This window comes from Lycorma delicatula, chromosome 5, assembly GCF_047948215.1.
Source record: "Lycorma delicatula isolate Av1 chromosome 5, ASM4794821v1, whole genome shotgun sequence".
In the NCBI taxonomy this organism is placed as follows: domain Eukaryota; kingdom Metazoa; phylum Arthropoda; class Insecta; order Hemiptera; family Fulgoridae; genus Lycorma; species Lycorma delicatula.
Window position 1 is genome coordinate 179935711 of NC_134459.1, and position 15753 is coordinate 179951463.

The 15753-nt window shown below is 32.3% G+C and overlaps 1 protein-coding gene across 3 annotated transcripts in view; it reads right to left on the reverse strand.

The window, feature by feature from the left end:
• LOC142325647 (pre-mRNA-processing factor 39-like) overlaps positions 1-10169 on the reverse strand; it is a 117143-nt gene extending 106974 nt beyond the window's left edge. For 2 of the 3 annotated variants that reach the window (XM_075367672.1, XM_075367670.1), the window contains exon 1: positions 9923-10169. In XM_075367672.1, the coding sequence (XP_075223787.1) occupies positions 9923-9992 (70 nt within the window). In that variant the 5' untranslated portion in view covers positions 9993-10169. The remainder of the gene's footprint in view (positions 1-9922) is intronic. The other variant, XM_075367671.1, reaches the window with a different exon arrangement.
• Positions 10170-15753: the final 5584 nt, after the last annotated feature.

Sequence of the window (15753 nt, forward strand, 5' to 3'; positions counted from 1 at the left end):
AACCCATTTCAACTGAAATACATTGTTAAATGTAGTGTACTTTAAATACCACATTTAAACAAAAAAAGATAGTCAGATACTGATAAATATAAAATACAAGTCAAATATACAGGTATAACAAAAAAGTTGCCTGTCTATTCATTTCTGATTTAAGAGTAGTCCTTTTGAAAATCTTTGGTGCAACTTTGATCCATTGAAAATCAACTCTGAGCATTTGTACTTTTAATGTATCCTCAAGGTAGAAATTTATTCAGTTTAGATCAGATAATCTTGCGGGCTAAGCACAATTGCTTAATTGATCCTGCACTAACAATTAACCTCCACCTTTTGGGGAAACAATCATCTAAGTATTGACTAAAGTAATAATAAAGAGATAATAGATAATAAAGGGAACCACCATGTATTAACATATATTTCTAGTTTCCAGAAGAATTTCATCCAAATAAATCAATAGGAAGTTTTCTAGGAAGCGATAATAATTATCGGTGTTCAACTAGCAGGTAATATGAACCAATCAATCAGTGAATCGCCAATGATATAAACCAAATTATTTATTGAGACTTATTCCAGAAACCTAACTGCATAATGACATGAGGATTTTCTAGCGCCCAACAATGATTACTGTGAAAAATGAAAATTTATTGTCAGTTTTTGTAAAACTAGCTCACAAAATTTTCATCTTCCAGATGGCCATTTTCATTGTTTGTACTCTTATCTGATACAAATAGAGCTGTTGACTTCTCAAAATTTCTGAAGTCATATGATCAACTTGTTCATTAACAATTCCTCAATATGTTCCCAATACATGTTCTTTCAAATGCATGTTTGCCACTTCAACATGAGAACAAACTTCCATTTTCAAATGTAACATGAGTAATGAAAGACAGGAACCAAAACAATTTAACTAATAACAAATTTTCAAAAATATAAAAAATATAAGAGTGAAAATAAAACAAATTAGCGAAATAAAAATAAGATTGCTATTAATAGCATTACCTTAATAAATTTTTCAGTAGTTTTTTTACTACTGTACAGCTGTATAACTGTAGTACAGTTGTAAAATTTAGTTTAATTTAATTTATTGAATAATAATAATTTATAAAAATCACTTACCAACAACTTTTTTATATGTTTAAGTACTTTTTTAATACCAAATCCATCTTTAGGAACTCAAAAAACTTTTATATTATTCTTAAAATAAAAAAAAACTGAAACTCATTCATTGTAAGTCATTATGTAAAATGCAAAAATATACAATGTTTTAAAAAATTACGTAGAGTTTCCACCGTTATGAATATATTACATACTGACAACGACGGAAACTTTTATTGTGAGTGGACACTAAGTCGACATAATTTTTTAAAACATGACAACCACTGTTGTACATTTTTTACATAATGACACATACGATGAATAAGTTTCAGCTTTTTTTTATTTTAAGAATATAAAAGTTTGTTGAGTTCCTGAAGATGGATTTGGTATAAAGAAGTACTTAAACACGAATAAAAAAGTTGTTGGTAAGTGGTTTTTATAAATTATTATTGTATAATCATACCAACAGACAGTGTTTAATAAAATTATTTACATTATTTCAGTTTAGTAAATTTTTAATAATGATAAAATCTGGCTGAAAATTACTTTCTCAATTAACTGCAATAACTTGGTTGTTTGAAGATGGATTTTTAAAAAAAAGGGTGTAATTTTGTATGCGTTCTGACCCTGTAGGAGAAGACACCCTTTGCCGTCCCCTCTGTTCCTAGCCCTTATGGGCTTTACCTGAAGTCATCTTTGAAACTTCAGCTTTTAACATATTCCAGTCTGCCTTGGCGGACTGTCCAGCTTGGCCAGGATGCCACCGATGTGAATGCCAGAAGTAACATTCCCATCGGTGTACTACTATTTAATGAACTCAAAATAAAACGCATGTTACCGAGTCTTAAGTAATATTAAAAGGAGTTAACTAGACAAAGGAACTGGATACCTACCTGTAGAAAGTAAAAGTGAGTCCAACACACAACGCAAAACATAAAGATATTACATGGAATAATAACACAGTAACATTGATACAAAACAACAACAAAAACAAAATTTATAAAACAAAACATCAACAAAAATGTAATACAGCACAAGAGAAATCCAAGCAGGGGTCTAGATCCCCTCAGTAATCCTTTTTTATGCAAAGTACGCTATAAAACTATCCACTATTGCCAATAAAACATATTATGTTAAAACTAATGATTACCAAGATATTAAAGATTAGAAAATTTACATGGATGCCATTTTGAAATTTGTGAACATATCTACATTGTAATTTTTTATTTATTCGACAAAGTTAGTGTAAACATGTGTGTCAAATATTATGATTCCTTGATCCTATCTTGAAAAAAAAAACCGGGCAGAACAAAAACCAAGCAGAAGTTATCATTTTTTCATAGATTATTTTAATACAGAGAATCTGAAACAGAAGAGCCAGATGCAGTTTTCTATTATACCATGTACATCTGTAACGCCAATTAATTATAATCAATAAAAATGTGAGTAATTACGCAAGTTTTAATTAAGTTTTTTCTAATAATTTCTGTTTTTGCTGTAACAATTCTGAAAACTGTTAGTAACCAAAGATTTTTTTCAGCAACATACCTATGTTTTTTAAAAATAAATTTGTTTTTATTTTTATGCGTATTGTTTTGACAATTCAAAACAAATAGTTTATATCAACAACATAAGACCTTTACTGTCATTCTTTGTTGATTATTTACACAAATAGAATTAATAAATTTACACTAATAACATAATGTAGGTTATATAAATATAATGTCATATTATACAATAATATATTTTATGCAGAAAAAATTAATAATGGAACTAATTTAAAAACTTTTCACAAAAACATGATCAATGCATGAAGTAGAGTTTAGATGAGAGTATTTAATTAAAATAGTTTTACTTTCTTGTCTACAACATTGCATTAAAATTAAGTCATTTGTCATTTCCTCTATAATACATAAATAGAAACATCAAATTAAAATTTATATTAAATTTGCTTACAACGCTTATCACAACAGTTTATCATTTCTACAATAATTATATTACAATTCTAATTTAATAATTCTTTTAATTTCTATAACAATTATCTTTTTTTTCTCTGGGCAAAAAATGATGCTTCACGTTATCATCGCCCAGACATTATATATTTGTTTGACAATTAAAAATTAATTAAAACTAAAAACCCACCAACGTAAAAATACATCTTTGAAGTAAAAAGCCTGTAACATATGCTAAAAGCAAAATAAATGCACAAAGATATATCACATTATATATCTCAATTAAAGTAATTAAATTGCCATCTGCTTTATAGCAAATGACATTAATAATTGAAACATACTAAATTCAAAATTTGAATATAAATGGATGGCCCTAAAAATCATACCGTAAAATAACAAAATTTCATTATTCCATAGAATAATTTACATGTTAGTCCCTAGTTTAAACTTGCAATGCGATGCCACAAAACAGACACAATCCACAAGGATGCGGTGTACTGTTAGTTGGCAGTTGCAGTAAGCACAAACTGGTGCATCTGTTTGAGTCGTCAGATATCCAGGAGTGAGCCTAGTGAGCCCTATTCACAAACGACAGATAATAACCTCCTCTCGACAGTTATTTCTGCATGAGGAGCTCCACGGTGACACAGTGTTCTTAATTCGGCAAAGTTTATTGTTCATGGTAACATTCCATTCACTTTGCCAGTCATCATGATCCATCCTCTTTGAAACAGAGAGATCGTATGAAGCTACGCGATTGTGAAAGGAGGCTGGAAACATGCCTTCTTTACTGTACCACCAGCAGCATTGCAGAAATTCCAATATAGCACCGATCCAACATAAGTTCACAGTTGTATTACAATGATTCATTTGCAAAATAATACGGTGAATCTCACAGACAATAGGTTGCTTGGAGTACACTTCACCAATCACCTGTAAGGCATTCATGAAATCTGAGCAAACAAGTACATGTCAAAATTTTGGGCTAATTACATGTAAGGCCTTATTAATAGCATACAGCTCCACAATGAAAATACTGGCGATGCTGGGAAGGCCGAACTTGTTTGTACTATTGCCAACCACAAAAGCACAACCAACAGAATTAACATTTCTAGAGCCATCCATATAAACTATTTTAAAACATTATAAAATCCATTCTTTAAGATAACCAGATGTCTTCTTTTTATGATACTGATGAAAGACCAAAGCAATAATTAACAAGAGAAGGCTGAAAGGGGGGGGGGGGGTAATAACACGGAACAACAATGACTGGAGGTAATTGTCTATTTAGAGCTGAGAAAAGGTAGTGAGTTCTGATGCCTAGTGTAAGTAGATCTCTGCTGTTCCTGGTATCAAATCAGATGTTGGTTGGAGAACACCGCATCAAAGGTTGGATGATTCTGTTGTGCTTTAATACGAGCTACATACAGATTCCACGTATTCCAAAGGGATGTCCCACCACTTTCCATCAACAGATTTACCACAGGGCTTGAATGAAATGCACGTGTAGCATGATGGATGAATGAATGAATGATGCACTGTTTCTAGCATCTAAGAGCAGTGGACTGAGCAGAACGAATAGGCTACACAGCCATAGTCCAAGTAGGAACGAACTAGAACTCTGTAGAAGAGCAACATGTGTTCTCAACTAGTTCCTCAACAAGTATTAGATACAACTCCCAGCATGTCTAACATTTTTAAACATTCTACCTTCAACTACTTTAAATGTGTTATCCACATTAGTAGTTGGTCAAACCACATTCCTTAACTGGTTCACCATATAAAAACACTTGTTCAGCATCTTCCCTCACGCGTGAAAAGCAGATGCATTTCGTTTTCTGCGGAAAAAACATAAATCCAGTCTTTTATACCATGATTCAAAACTGGTTATTGTATTTTGGACCAGTCTCTCGCTAGTAGCTAAAGTTCTAGATGTTATGTAAAATAAGAAATCAACAAAAAATAAAAACACAACGGATTTTCACACACAATTTGTAACACTATTTATGGCTACAACAAATATTGTTAACACTTAGGACACTTCCCTGTAGTATTCAGTTTTCTAATGTGAAACTTTCAGATATCATCATTCCAACTCGAACTCAAAAGAAACCCCAAATATATGCAAACAGATTTCCTTACATACCCCATTCCTGCAATTTATTTAGGATTCCTCTCCTCCAAGCCATGTCGTTTGATTATGCATATCAAAAGATATCGCAACCAGGCATTGACGAATTAGAAGGGCATTTTTAACAACAGATTCCAGGGAAACTACATGATCAATAGCAGATTTACGTTGACAGAAACAGCATTGTTCAAGGGGGGGAGAGGCAATTGGTGTTTTTCTCACGGTACCACACTAGACAAGGGCTCATATATTCCAGGTTTATCATATATTCCATCAACTTGCACAAGGTACTGGTCGAGGATGAAATGTAGGACAATAACTAGAAGAACATGATTTATCTTTACCAGGTTTCAGTACAGGGATGACCAATGCAGAATATTATTTGCAGGGGAAGTGTCATGGGAATTTTTCAATGCATACCTTAACTCATCAGAAGAAAAAGGAATGTTTAATTCATTTTGCAAATCTTCAATAATAAAAGGCACATTTTCTATTGGCAACTTATACCTCATAAGCTCAGGACAGTAGGATGATGTTAGTAAAACTCACCTAAAAGCGTAACCAAATGTGTTCGCAACATCAATTACCACTGTAACAAGGATGCCGTTGCCTTCTACTTCAAATGTGGTGGGGATTGTCCTGATCCACATACGGCCCATATCTTTCGCCAAACAATCGATGATGGAGTTCAAGAAATGGTAATGACACAACTTAGCCATGATTTCCACTTAGCACACTGAAACACTCAACAGCATACAACAGCTATCGCATTACGATAAGCACAGAGCATTTCTGTCATAGGCCTACGATTGAAATTATGCAAGTCCTGCGACGATCCCTTAATGCCCTCCTACATTCTTCATTACATACACCAAGGAACAGCAGGCCATCTTGATTTTCCAGATGTTAGGGGATATATTCACTTGCACTATTGAGTATCAGGTGTGCAAACATGGAAAGTTGGTGGATCGCGTCAGCGTCACCACTTTCATCGTATTGGCTAAATGAATCTTTGTACCCCATCCAGTCTATCTTACCAACCCACCCACCCCTGTAGCGGACTCTGAGGCAAATCTCTATACAGACCAAGATAACAACCAGTCTGTGATCACTTCAAAAAAAGATTTTGAAAACGCACCAGTTAAGACCTGGAAATAGGGATGCTCAACAGGACAGATCAATGCACAAAGATGTGCCTGATGAAGATGACACAAACATGTACGACCCATCGTTCAATAAGAAAATAAGTTTTGCCTTAATTGATCAACTATCCTTCTATGGGAAGAAAATGAAAAGTGGTTTTCAGTACACTATTGTTGATCTTTTCATCGAAACTATCTGTTTTCTTGCCAGTATTCAACGCTGCAATAGCATAAGTGAGAGATTTTACCTTCTTAAACATGGGTTCACTTTTGGGATGATCTACACCACATGTCAAGTCACCCACAACCAATAAAGTTATGGTACTTACCATGCATACATACTTAAATTAATTACTTATTACATACATGTTTACGTCATTTACTTTTTAAATTGTACTTAACTGTAAATAAAGCAAATCTGATTATATTAAAAAAATACGTTTCTGTAATTATATTTTGGATCTAGCAAAAAAAGTAAAGCCAAGATGGAATACAAAAAACTACATAAAACAACTAACCAGTAAACTTAACTTAGGAAGAGTTCCAATAAATAGTATACTTACAACAATAAAGAAAAATTTATAAATCACTAGTTACTGTTTATAAATAATATCAAATTTTTTAAATATACTACTAAATACTGTTTATTTTTTCCCCAAACTTCCATTTAAAGAGAACATTAAATCAATTACTTTTTGGTTTCTTTCCTTTTTAGCCAGTCATTCTTTCTGAAATGACTTTCTTTTATCCTTCTGCTTTCATGTGTTATGTTATGTTTTGACATGGGTTTCTCCTGGAATCTTTGGTTTTCATTTATAATATTTTCCTTAATTTTAATGGTTCTTCGGTGCTCTTTAGTGGGAAGCCTACCATCATCATGAGGTCTACCAAACTGTTGTGTATATAATTTCTACATTTAATGTGTATTACACATGTATTTTATTACAGCACATATTCTGTATATTAATGAGGTCATTTTTTAAAATCTTTAAGGATTATATTTATCCTATAATGCATATTGATTTGATAGCTGTGAAAACTTAATGTTTGTTAACAGTTATATAGGGATGATATAATTACCAGAAGTACTCTCTAATGTTTATAGTCTTTATTTGATAATTTAATAAAAACATATAGATAAATATTAAATTCATATTTCCTTCATGTTATTTAAGCAATACTTTACAACTGGTAATTTTTCTCCAGAGTAATTGTTTATGTTTTACAAATAATTTTTTTTAGAATTTTGATTTGTTTTCAATTTAATAAATTAAAAACTAGCAGTAGAGCCAAGGGTCATTTATACAAAGAAAAATCAAGAAATAAATACATCTTTTGCTTTTAAAAAACCATCAGTAGTTAATTCAAAAATAATATAAGTAATATAATAAAAATTCCAAAGCTTTATTGCTTCCAAAGCAATAAAGAAATTATAGTTAAGGTTAAATAAAAAACATGAGTGAACAAATATATACACCTAAAAATATAACTATTGCATCAAAATACTTCAAGCACTCATTAATCAACATGATTTAAGACGAACTTTCAAAATTATCCAGGGTTTACAACACGTAGGAGATGGCAAACATTGGCACAGCCTGCAAGGGAATGAGGCGTTGGAGGGTGTCAGGTTGAACAGGTCTGCGGCTGAGTAGCCTTGGAGGCCCTCTCGGGCATGAGGGGGGGTCACTTTGGTGTGGTGAGGTCATGGACACTCCACTCCTAGTGCCCGAGGGCATTGCTCATGTTTTTAGTGATTATGGCTGACTGTCGTATGGGTAAGTAGTTGAGTTGTGTGTGTGTTAGATGGTGGGTGTGAGTTTGTGGAAATTTAATTAACTGTCGAGTGCGCTTTGGTGGATAAATTATGTCTTGTAGCCATGTCTTCAAGATTGTTGTGCACATGTCTTGTGTTCACTTGATTGTATGAATGTATAAATTTAAGTGGTACGTTTTAGTACCTGTTAGGTGCTCTTTTCCTGGATGTTTTCCTCCTTTAAGTATTTGTAGTGTGCAGTGTATGTGTGTAGTGGTTTGATATGCATGATGTTTGATTGTAGAGACCGAAGTGTGTGCAAATGCTTACCTCTCTCCTGAAGTAATGCTTTATTAGCAGTTTCCCAGGAGATGGGGTCTCTAGGGGTGTAGGTTTAGTCGGTACTGTGCAGGAATACATACACATTTTCCGCAACAGCTTGTGAAACCTGTTAGCGAGTCCAACACTGCTTTGGCGCTATGAGGTTCCTTGAACTCTTAAAAAAAAATAAATAAGGCTTTTATTTCTAAACCTCTCTCCTTCTTCTGCTTATTCACTGGTGGTACAGTTAATGATACCAGATATATGGTCAAATAATCTGATATATTGTGTTACTGCATTTATTGTGATAGTATTGTCCAAATAATGCATTCATAAATTTTATATTGTTCAAGCATTGAGAACTTTTTTTTCTATGTAGTAAATTTATACCACACATGTTGTGATTACGTCTTAGTAGTATCTATGGTCTATTTGTAAAAATAAATTTAAAAATAAAAAAATTAAAATAATCTCAATATTGGTTTATTTTGTGATATCTGACGGCAAATGTTATGTTATAATTGTAGACTAAAATTTATTAGATTAAGCACAGTATTCATTATACACATGTAAGGTATATGAGTATTTAAATTATACTCTTCTAATCCTGCTTTCAAAAAGAAAAGGTTTTCAGGAGTCTATAATTTATAGGAAACCAAACATGTAGTAACTTCATTTCCTTGACAGTTAATGGAACTAACTGCTAACTTCTAATGGAACTAAAATTAACATTTACAGACACAATGGGGATCTATCTACTTGTTGAAATTGTTTGGCGATCAATGTTTTTTTTCAAAAGCAATGCATTAATGAGTTAAAATGAACAAACATAAAAGAAATACGTCAAACTGAATAAGAAAAATAACACATTTTGGAAATTACGCTTGAAGTGAAACCTAACTTAAGATGTTCTACTGAATAAAGTTAAAAGTTTCTGATGAAAGTGTATAAGAAATAATGATAAAAATGTAAACAAAGTTGTAATAAATTTTGCAGCCTTATAAGGAATAGAATCTCAGAAGTGAAAATGAGTTCAAAAACCTGTTTCATTCACTTTAAAAATTTCACAATATATTATAGTTAAAGAAACAATTTTAAAAATACATAAAAACCTGTAGAATTATAAACCCCCATAATTGGTCGATTTAAATTCATTTGCAATGAAAAGATTCAGGCAATATCACTAACTGCTAAAATTCTTTCAAATTCCAAACAGACGCTATCACGTAAAATGACAATTAAAACTCGGTTTCAGCAATTTATAACCTATCTGGCAAAACGAACACAGTTTAATAAGATTCACAGCGAGTATCAGAATAATATAAAACCCTACAAAAACGAGGATTTTTTTAACAGTAATAAGTAAGTTAATTCACTCCTGACCAAAAACATTTTATAATCAAAATATAAGCTCCGCAAAACCATTCTGAATAAAAAAAATTTTCATATCAAACAAAATCGCCACTTAGCCAACACAATTTATTATAACAAACGCTAATTAAAACATTCATTACCGAAACTAACTCACCCGATTCCAAACGAACTTCATAAGGACCCGTAATTTCACTATCTTCTGTGGACGCCATTTTAATAATCATGCACTCATACGTTGCAACATTTTAATATATCGAAGATTATAGAATCATTGTAGCGCCAAGATTATAAAATTATGAATTCAGTAAAACATAGTACAAAATAGTACTTTGTTTCTCAGTACATACGACTGATTACGAACTTTATATTCACTTAATATGTTAATTAGAAGCTGTTCAACAAATAACTTCACTACTTTTTCTCAACAGTTAGACTTCATATGTTTATAAAGAACGAAAGCAGTGGTTACGGTAATGAACGAGATAATGCTTTCATGCGAGATATCGATTTCAGTAATCCTAATGCAAATCATTAAATATATCAGTTCATTTTTATATCAGTTCTAACTTAAACTATTATGATCACGAAAAATTTCGGTTTTCATATTTCAACGGAAATATCCATTTTGACCAACCCTGAATCCATTTGACTAGTTTCGGCATGACGTCTGTGTCTCTCAAGACTCAAAAACTATGAGCCTTAAGATGTTGAAATTTTGAATTTAGGACTGTTGTAACATCTTGAGCACCTCTACTTTTGATTGCAATCAACTGATCCAAAAAACCCCAAAATGCAAACAAATTTGGATTGCAGGGGTAATTTGGTTTTCTTAATTGCAGTAGTAGCCCTCATTGAGAGCTTTTCAACAATATATAATAAGTGGTACTTATTTTCATTAGTTTCAGAGTTAGAGCCAAATAAAATTTTAATTAATGAAATATTTGTATCTTAGAAGGCACATCGGTTCGAATCAGAATTCATCTCCTTTTTTTTAATTTAAATATAATGATTTATTAATAATAATTATTAACCTCTGATTTGTAAAAAAGTTTTACAATAAAGAATATTCAATAATAACAATGAAAAAATATCATAAATTATTAATGAAATAAAATTTTATGTACTTTTCATTTTATAAAAATGTGAATATGTAAATGAGCAGGCGTACAAGGAAGCCATGTGGGGTTCATATCAGATTTTTAAATTTGGTTTATAAGATAGCTAAGAATACATGGTCTTAAAAAGTTATTGAAGAAGACCAGAATGGTCTTCAATGGAAGTCTAAAGTAGTGACTAGATCATATTTGGTATAACTTAAAAAGGGAAGAGCAATGAAAAGAAAAAGAGAGAGTATTTAGTAAACTCATACCAAATCTCAGATGAATTTTTTAACAGTAAAAAAATGTCCATCAACATATATCTAGAAATGTTTAGATATCAGTTTGTTTTTCCTGAAAATGGCTAAGATTTAATGAATATTGGATCCCTCACAGATAAGATACTGAAATAAACATTTTGTACTTGTACATAAAAAATAAATTTTCCAAATGGCAACCATTTAAAATCTTAAGTCAAATTCCTTAAATATTTACTTACAAAAAAATATTACTTGCTTATTACAAATTTATTGGTCACCAAATGTTTACTGTGACCAGTCATAGATTGCATAGAAAAAAAAAGTACAAATATTAAAACAAAAAACATATTTTGTCTTCATTTTCTTTTGTAATTATGGATTTTAACCATGTAAGAGGCTCATTCATCGATTGTTTATTTATAAATATTAATATGAGCAATGGATTGTGCTACAACCCATAACTTCATTAAAATACTGCTTGATAATGTACAATGTTGTGAAACCTTTAGACCTTCAATCTCTTGAGTGAAAGGGATCAGACAAGAAAATGTCACAGGTTGCTGTCTAGCCAACCTACACAATGGAATACAGGTGCTGTCATTGCAATTCTGTATTTATACCTCATTATATATATATATATTTATACCTCATTATAAAAGTGTCTTGGTTTGACAGTAAACATCAGGTAGCAGAAAATATTGGCTGAAAAGCATTAACATTCCTAATTAATAAAAATGGGGGCAAAGTTTAGAACTCCCAGTAGATATTATTTTCATAGCCTTTTTCTGAGTCATAAACACTATGTTGCCAAAGCTGTAGTCCTTAATTAATATGGCTATGGAACAATGTGTAGTAAGCTATAATAAGTAGGTATGTTCTGTTTCCTTGAGAAACAAATAGCTTACAATAGTTTACCACAAACATAGCATATTAACTGTACATAAGGTTATTATCTATCAAGAAGCTCAAACGTTCAAAATGACTCAAACTGCAGACTATACTCCTATTTCATAGATTTTCTCTTGTTCAGTTGAAACCATTCTTTGGCTTCACTAAACAAGATATCTTTATAAGTGTTCCTGGTGATACAACTAAATGATTAATCAATCATGAATGAAAGAAAATGGCTATGGATGGTTACAAAGTAAATTTTAGCAAACATCATAAACCCTCACGCACTGATGCTGTCATTCATGGTACATCATTACATCCACTTGGATAGTCGGTCATAAAGAATAAAATTAATTCGTACGTCAATAAGACAGTAACGTCATGTTTGAGACTATTATCTAAATAACAGTTAAAATTGATTGATTTGAATCTAAAATAACATTCCCAAAAATGGAATAACAGCTCTGAAAGCACAAGGATTTACACTTTTTAAATTGTTAGCAAGTGGAAATTTAATTTATACAATTGTATTAATACCGATAGTGCCAAATGCTTAGTAAATTAAATCTAAATGATATTGCTTTCAAATATGATAATTTGCTAAGTAAATTCAAGAATAACAAAAGTAAAATCGATAAACTTAAAAAATCAGGTGTTTTAAAACTTGAATGTAGCTCTTGTGAAAATTTATAATAGAAAGAGTAGATCTTTTGAAAAATGTATAAGGGTCCACAAATCTTGTTTTTTCCCAATAATAGGAGGGTTTCTAATTATGTCTATCATTTAATTAACAAAAATCATGTTTTTAATAGTAATTTCAAAGTACTTCATGTTGAGAACATAGTAACTGAACCTTTCAGTCATTGTAAATTCATCAACTTAAAAATTCTAATTTACTTTAAATGATCAATTAGACTTGAAAAGTTCAACCGTTGTTGAACTTATGGATATGAGAAGGGCTACTTATCTTTTGCCCTTTTTTATTTATTTTTTGCCCTTCAGCCCTTTTTCTGAATCGACCACTACTATTTATTGTTAAATTTATATACTTATATTACTGATACATGTGTACACTTCCTATTATTGCACTTTATGTATTTTATCTCTTTTGGTTTTTATTTTTGTATGTACTTATAGCTTTAGTATTCTGTTCATAACACCAGAGGAGTGACTGAAAACATATTTTATTTTCTTTTTAAAATAATGGTTTTATAGCATAATACTCTAACATAGTTCTTCCTCTCTGCAGCTCTGAATACACATCAAGTATTTTTTGAAAAGGTTATTTTCCTCAAAATAATGGACAAGTTGATTCCTCATGATTGTCTCTCTAATCTTAGGCACTACAGGAATCACTGAAACCAAAAATCTGACTACAATCACCTTGTAAATCTCAAACAAATAAAGATTACAAGGGAGCTGCCCTTGTAATCTTCAGAAAATCAAGTAATATATACACAGACATTTATTATTATAGGAAGTATTTTTTACAACATCTGAATTAACAAACTTTAATACTGAACATGATTTACAATAAACATCCAAACTCATAGAGTTTGAGAAAGCATTCTTTCTCAAGATTGGTAATTGAGAATATTAATTTTTCACCACATAAATATTCTGTTGTTTCATAAATTTTCATTAATGATGAAAGCATTAGGTATTATTCTGGTATACTATTTGAAGGGAAAAAATAATGATTTTTTTTTTTTATTAAGTGCAGAAAATAACAACTTGTAAATGTCATCAATTTTGGTTCTCACACTGCTGGAAAGGATTGCCAAAATTTCTCATTTCATTTCGCAGCATACACCCAGTATGGCGGTCACCTCGTGTTGGATTGTTACTTTTAGTTCAGGAAGTGGTGAACATGGTTTTTGGCATATAGTTTGGATTTGAAATAACTCCAAAGGAAGAAGTCACATACTTTACAGGATGAACAAGATGAGCAAGACATGTCTCTATACAGAGAAATTAACGTTTCAGAAACATCCTACAACACTTCTACTGAAACCCTACTCTTGCTAGCAGCAGCTCCATCCTGCTGGAACCACAATTCAGTGAACTTCTGATCATTGAAATATACTGTTCTGCATTCACTACGACAAAGTTGACTGCCTTCTTCAAAGACAGTCAACTATGTTTGTGAGTGATTACTATGTTTTCTGTCATCATTTCTAATATAGTCTCTACAAAAATTCAATGTTGTTCCTAACCATGAGGGGAGTCAATTCTTAAAAAAATCAGTTGTTGATAAGGGTGGAAATGCAAATCAGCATGCAGTGTTCTTCTGACAGTTTGATTGGGAATATTCAGAATGGAGGATTTTCCACACTCTGAACACCAAGGGCCAGATTATTATTCAATAATCTGCCTTACTTGTTCAATGGTTTCCAGTAGTGTATGGATCTTGGCCTTCCTGATAGTTTTCTTTTTGATGCTGATGCTGTCCTCCTGAAGTTTTTCACCCACATAATTGCGTACAAGAAAGGACAGGACTGTGGGAGCAAACACTGAAATGTTGGCGGAACCTTGTCTTTGTGAGCTTGATAGAATTGTTGTTCTTGAAAAACTTTTCCACAAAAAAAGTGCTGTATGTAGAATTTCATGACTTTACTCCCTGCCATGTGGCTCCAGGTTTGGAATGAAATTCCCACTACCTTGCATACCACTCCATACATACTGTCATATCTTTGCAGCTCGATCAGGATATGAGAGACTAACAATTTAAAATGTTTATATAAATACGATTTATTAGTTTAAGAACATAAATAAGAACATCTATGTTCTTAAACTCAAATCAGTAACAATAATAGTAATAATAAACGGAAATAAATAACAACAAACAACAATAATCCTAATAATAATAATAAATAAATTACATAAAAAATAATAAAATAAGGTCAGGATTTATTTAAAGGTATTTGAATCATAAAACCCAGAATACAGTCCAATTGACAAAATACATTATAATGTCAGTTAATATTATCAACTTTAACAACTAATATTGCCCTGAGGTAGATAATCCCCACGTCCGGAACACAACATCTATGTTCCACTTCCAGGGCGGCAACAGCTGTACTCACGTACATTACATATAGCTGGCTAACGGGGTTCCGAGTATTGTTTCTCGAATATACTTTTTTCGGCCGATTTTCATCTGCAGACCGAATTAGAGGACTGGATTTCGCGGCCACCGGCAGATACGATTTTCTTACTGATTATGGAAATGGATTGATACTACCTTTAGAGCTGGCGATGTGGCGGCCACAGTCGAAGTTATCTGCAGGTGTAACGGAGACCTTTCGTTGTCCACATGCCCCCCGCGATGGCAAGCATGTAGTTAAGGTGCCCATGTTGTTCGGGGCATGGGAGCCCTCAAAGCCTCGGTGTGTAAGGGCCTGGAGTCAGTGCAGAGACTGCGCATCCGCTCTCTGCCAGAACATATGCCGGTTCCACTGGAGTACCCGAACGGATCTCCAGGGTTGGTAGCCCTGGAGTGGGGGTGTACCCCGGCGGCTAGCCTTACTACAGAAGGGATTAATCGTTCTTGCAAACTGAACAACCAAACGTGGCAGAGGGTTCACGTAAACACCCTCGTCTAGAACCAGCCGTTTCGCCTGAGGCAAAACGGAGAAAGAGCGCAGAATCTAGGAAAATTGAAGTTGAGGCTAGGAAAAGCTTGCAAAAAGCTTTCTTCAAAAGCAACGTTCCAAAGCCAAAATACTTAGTTATTA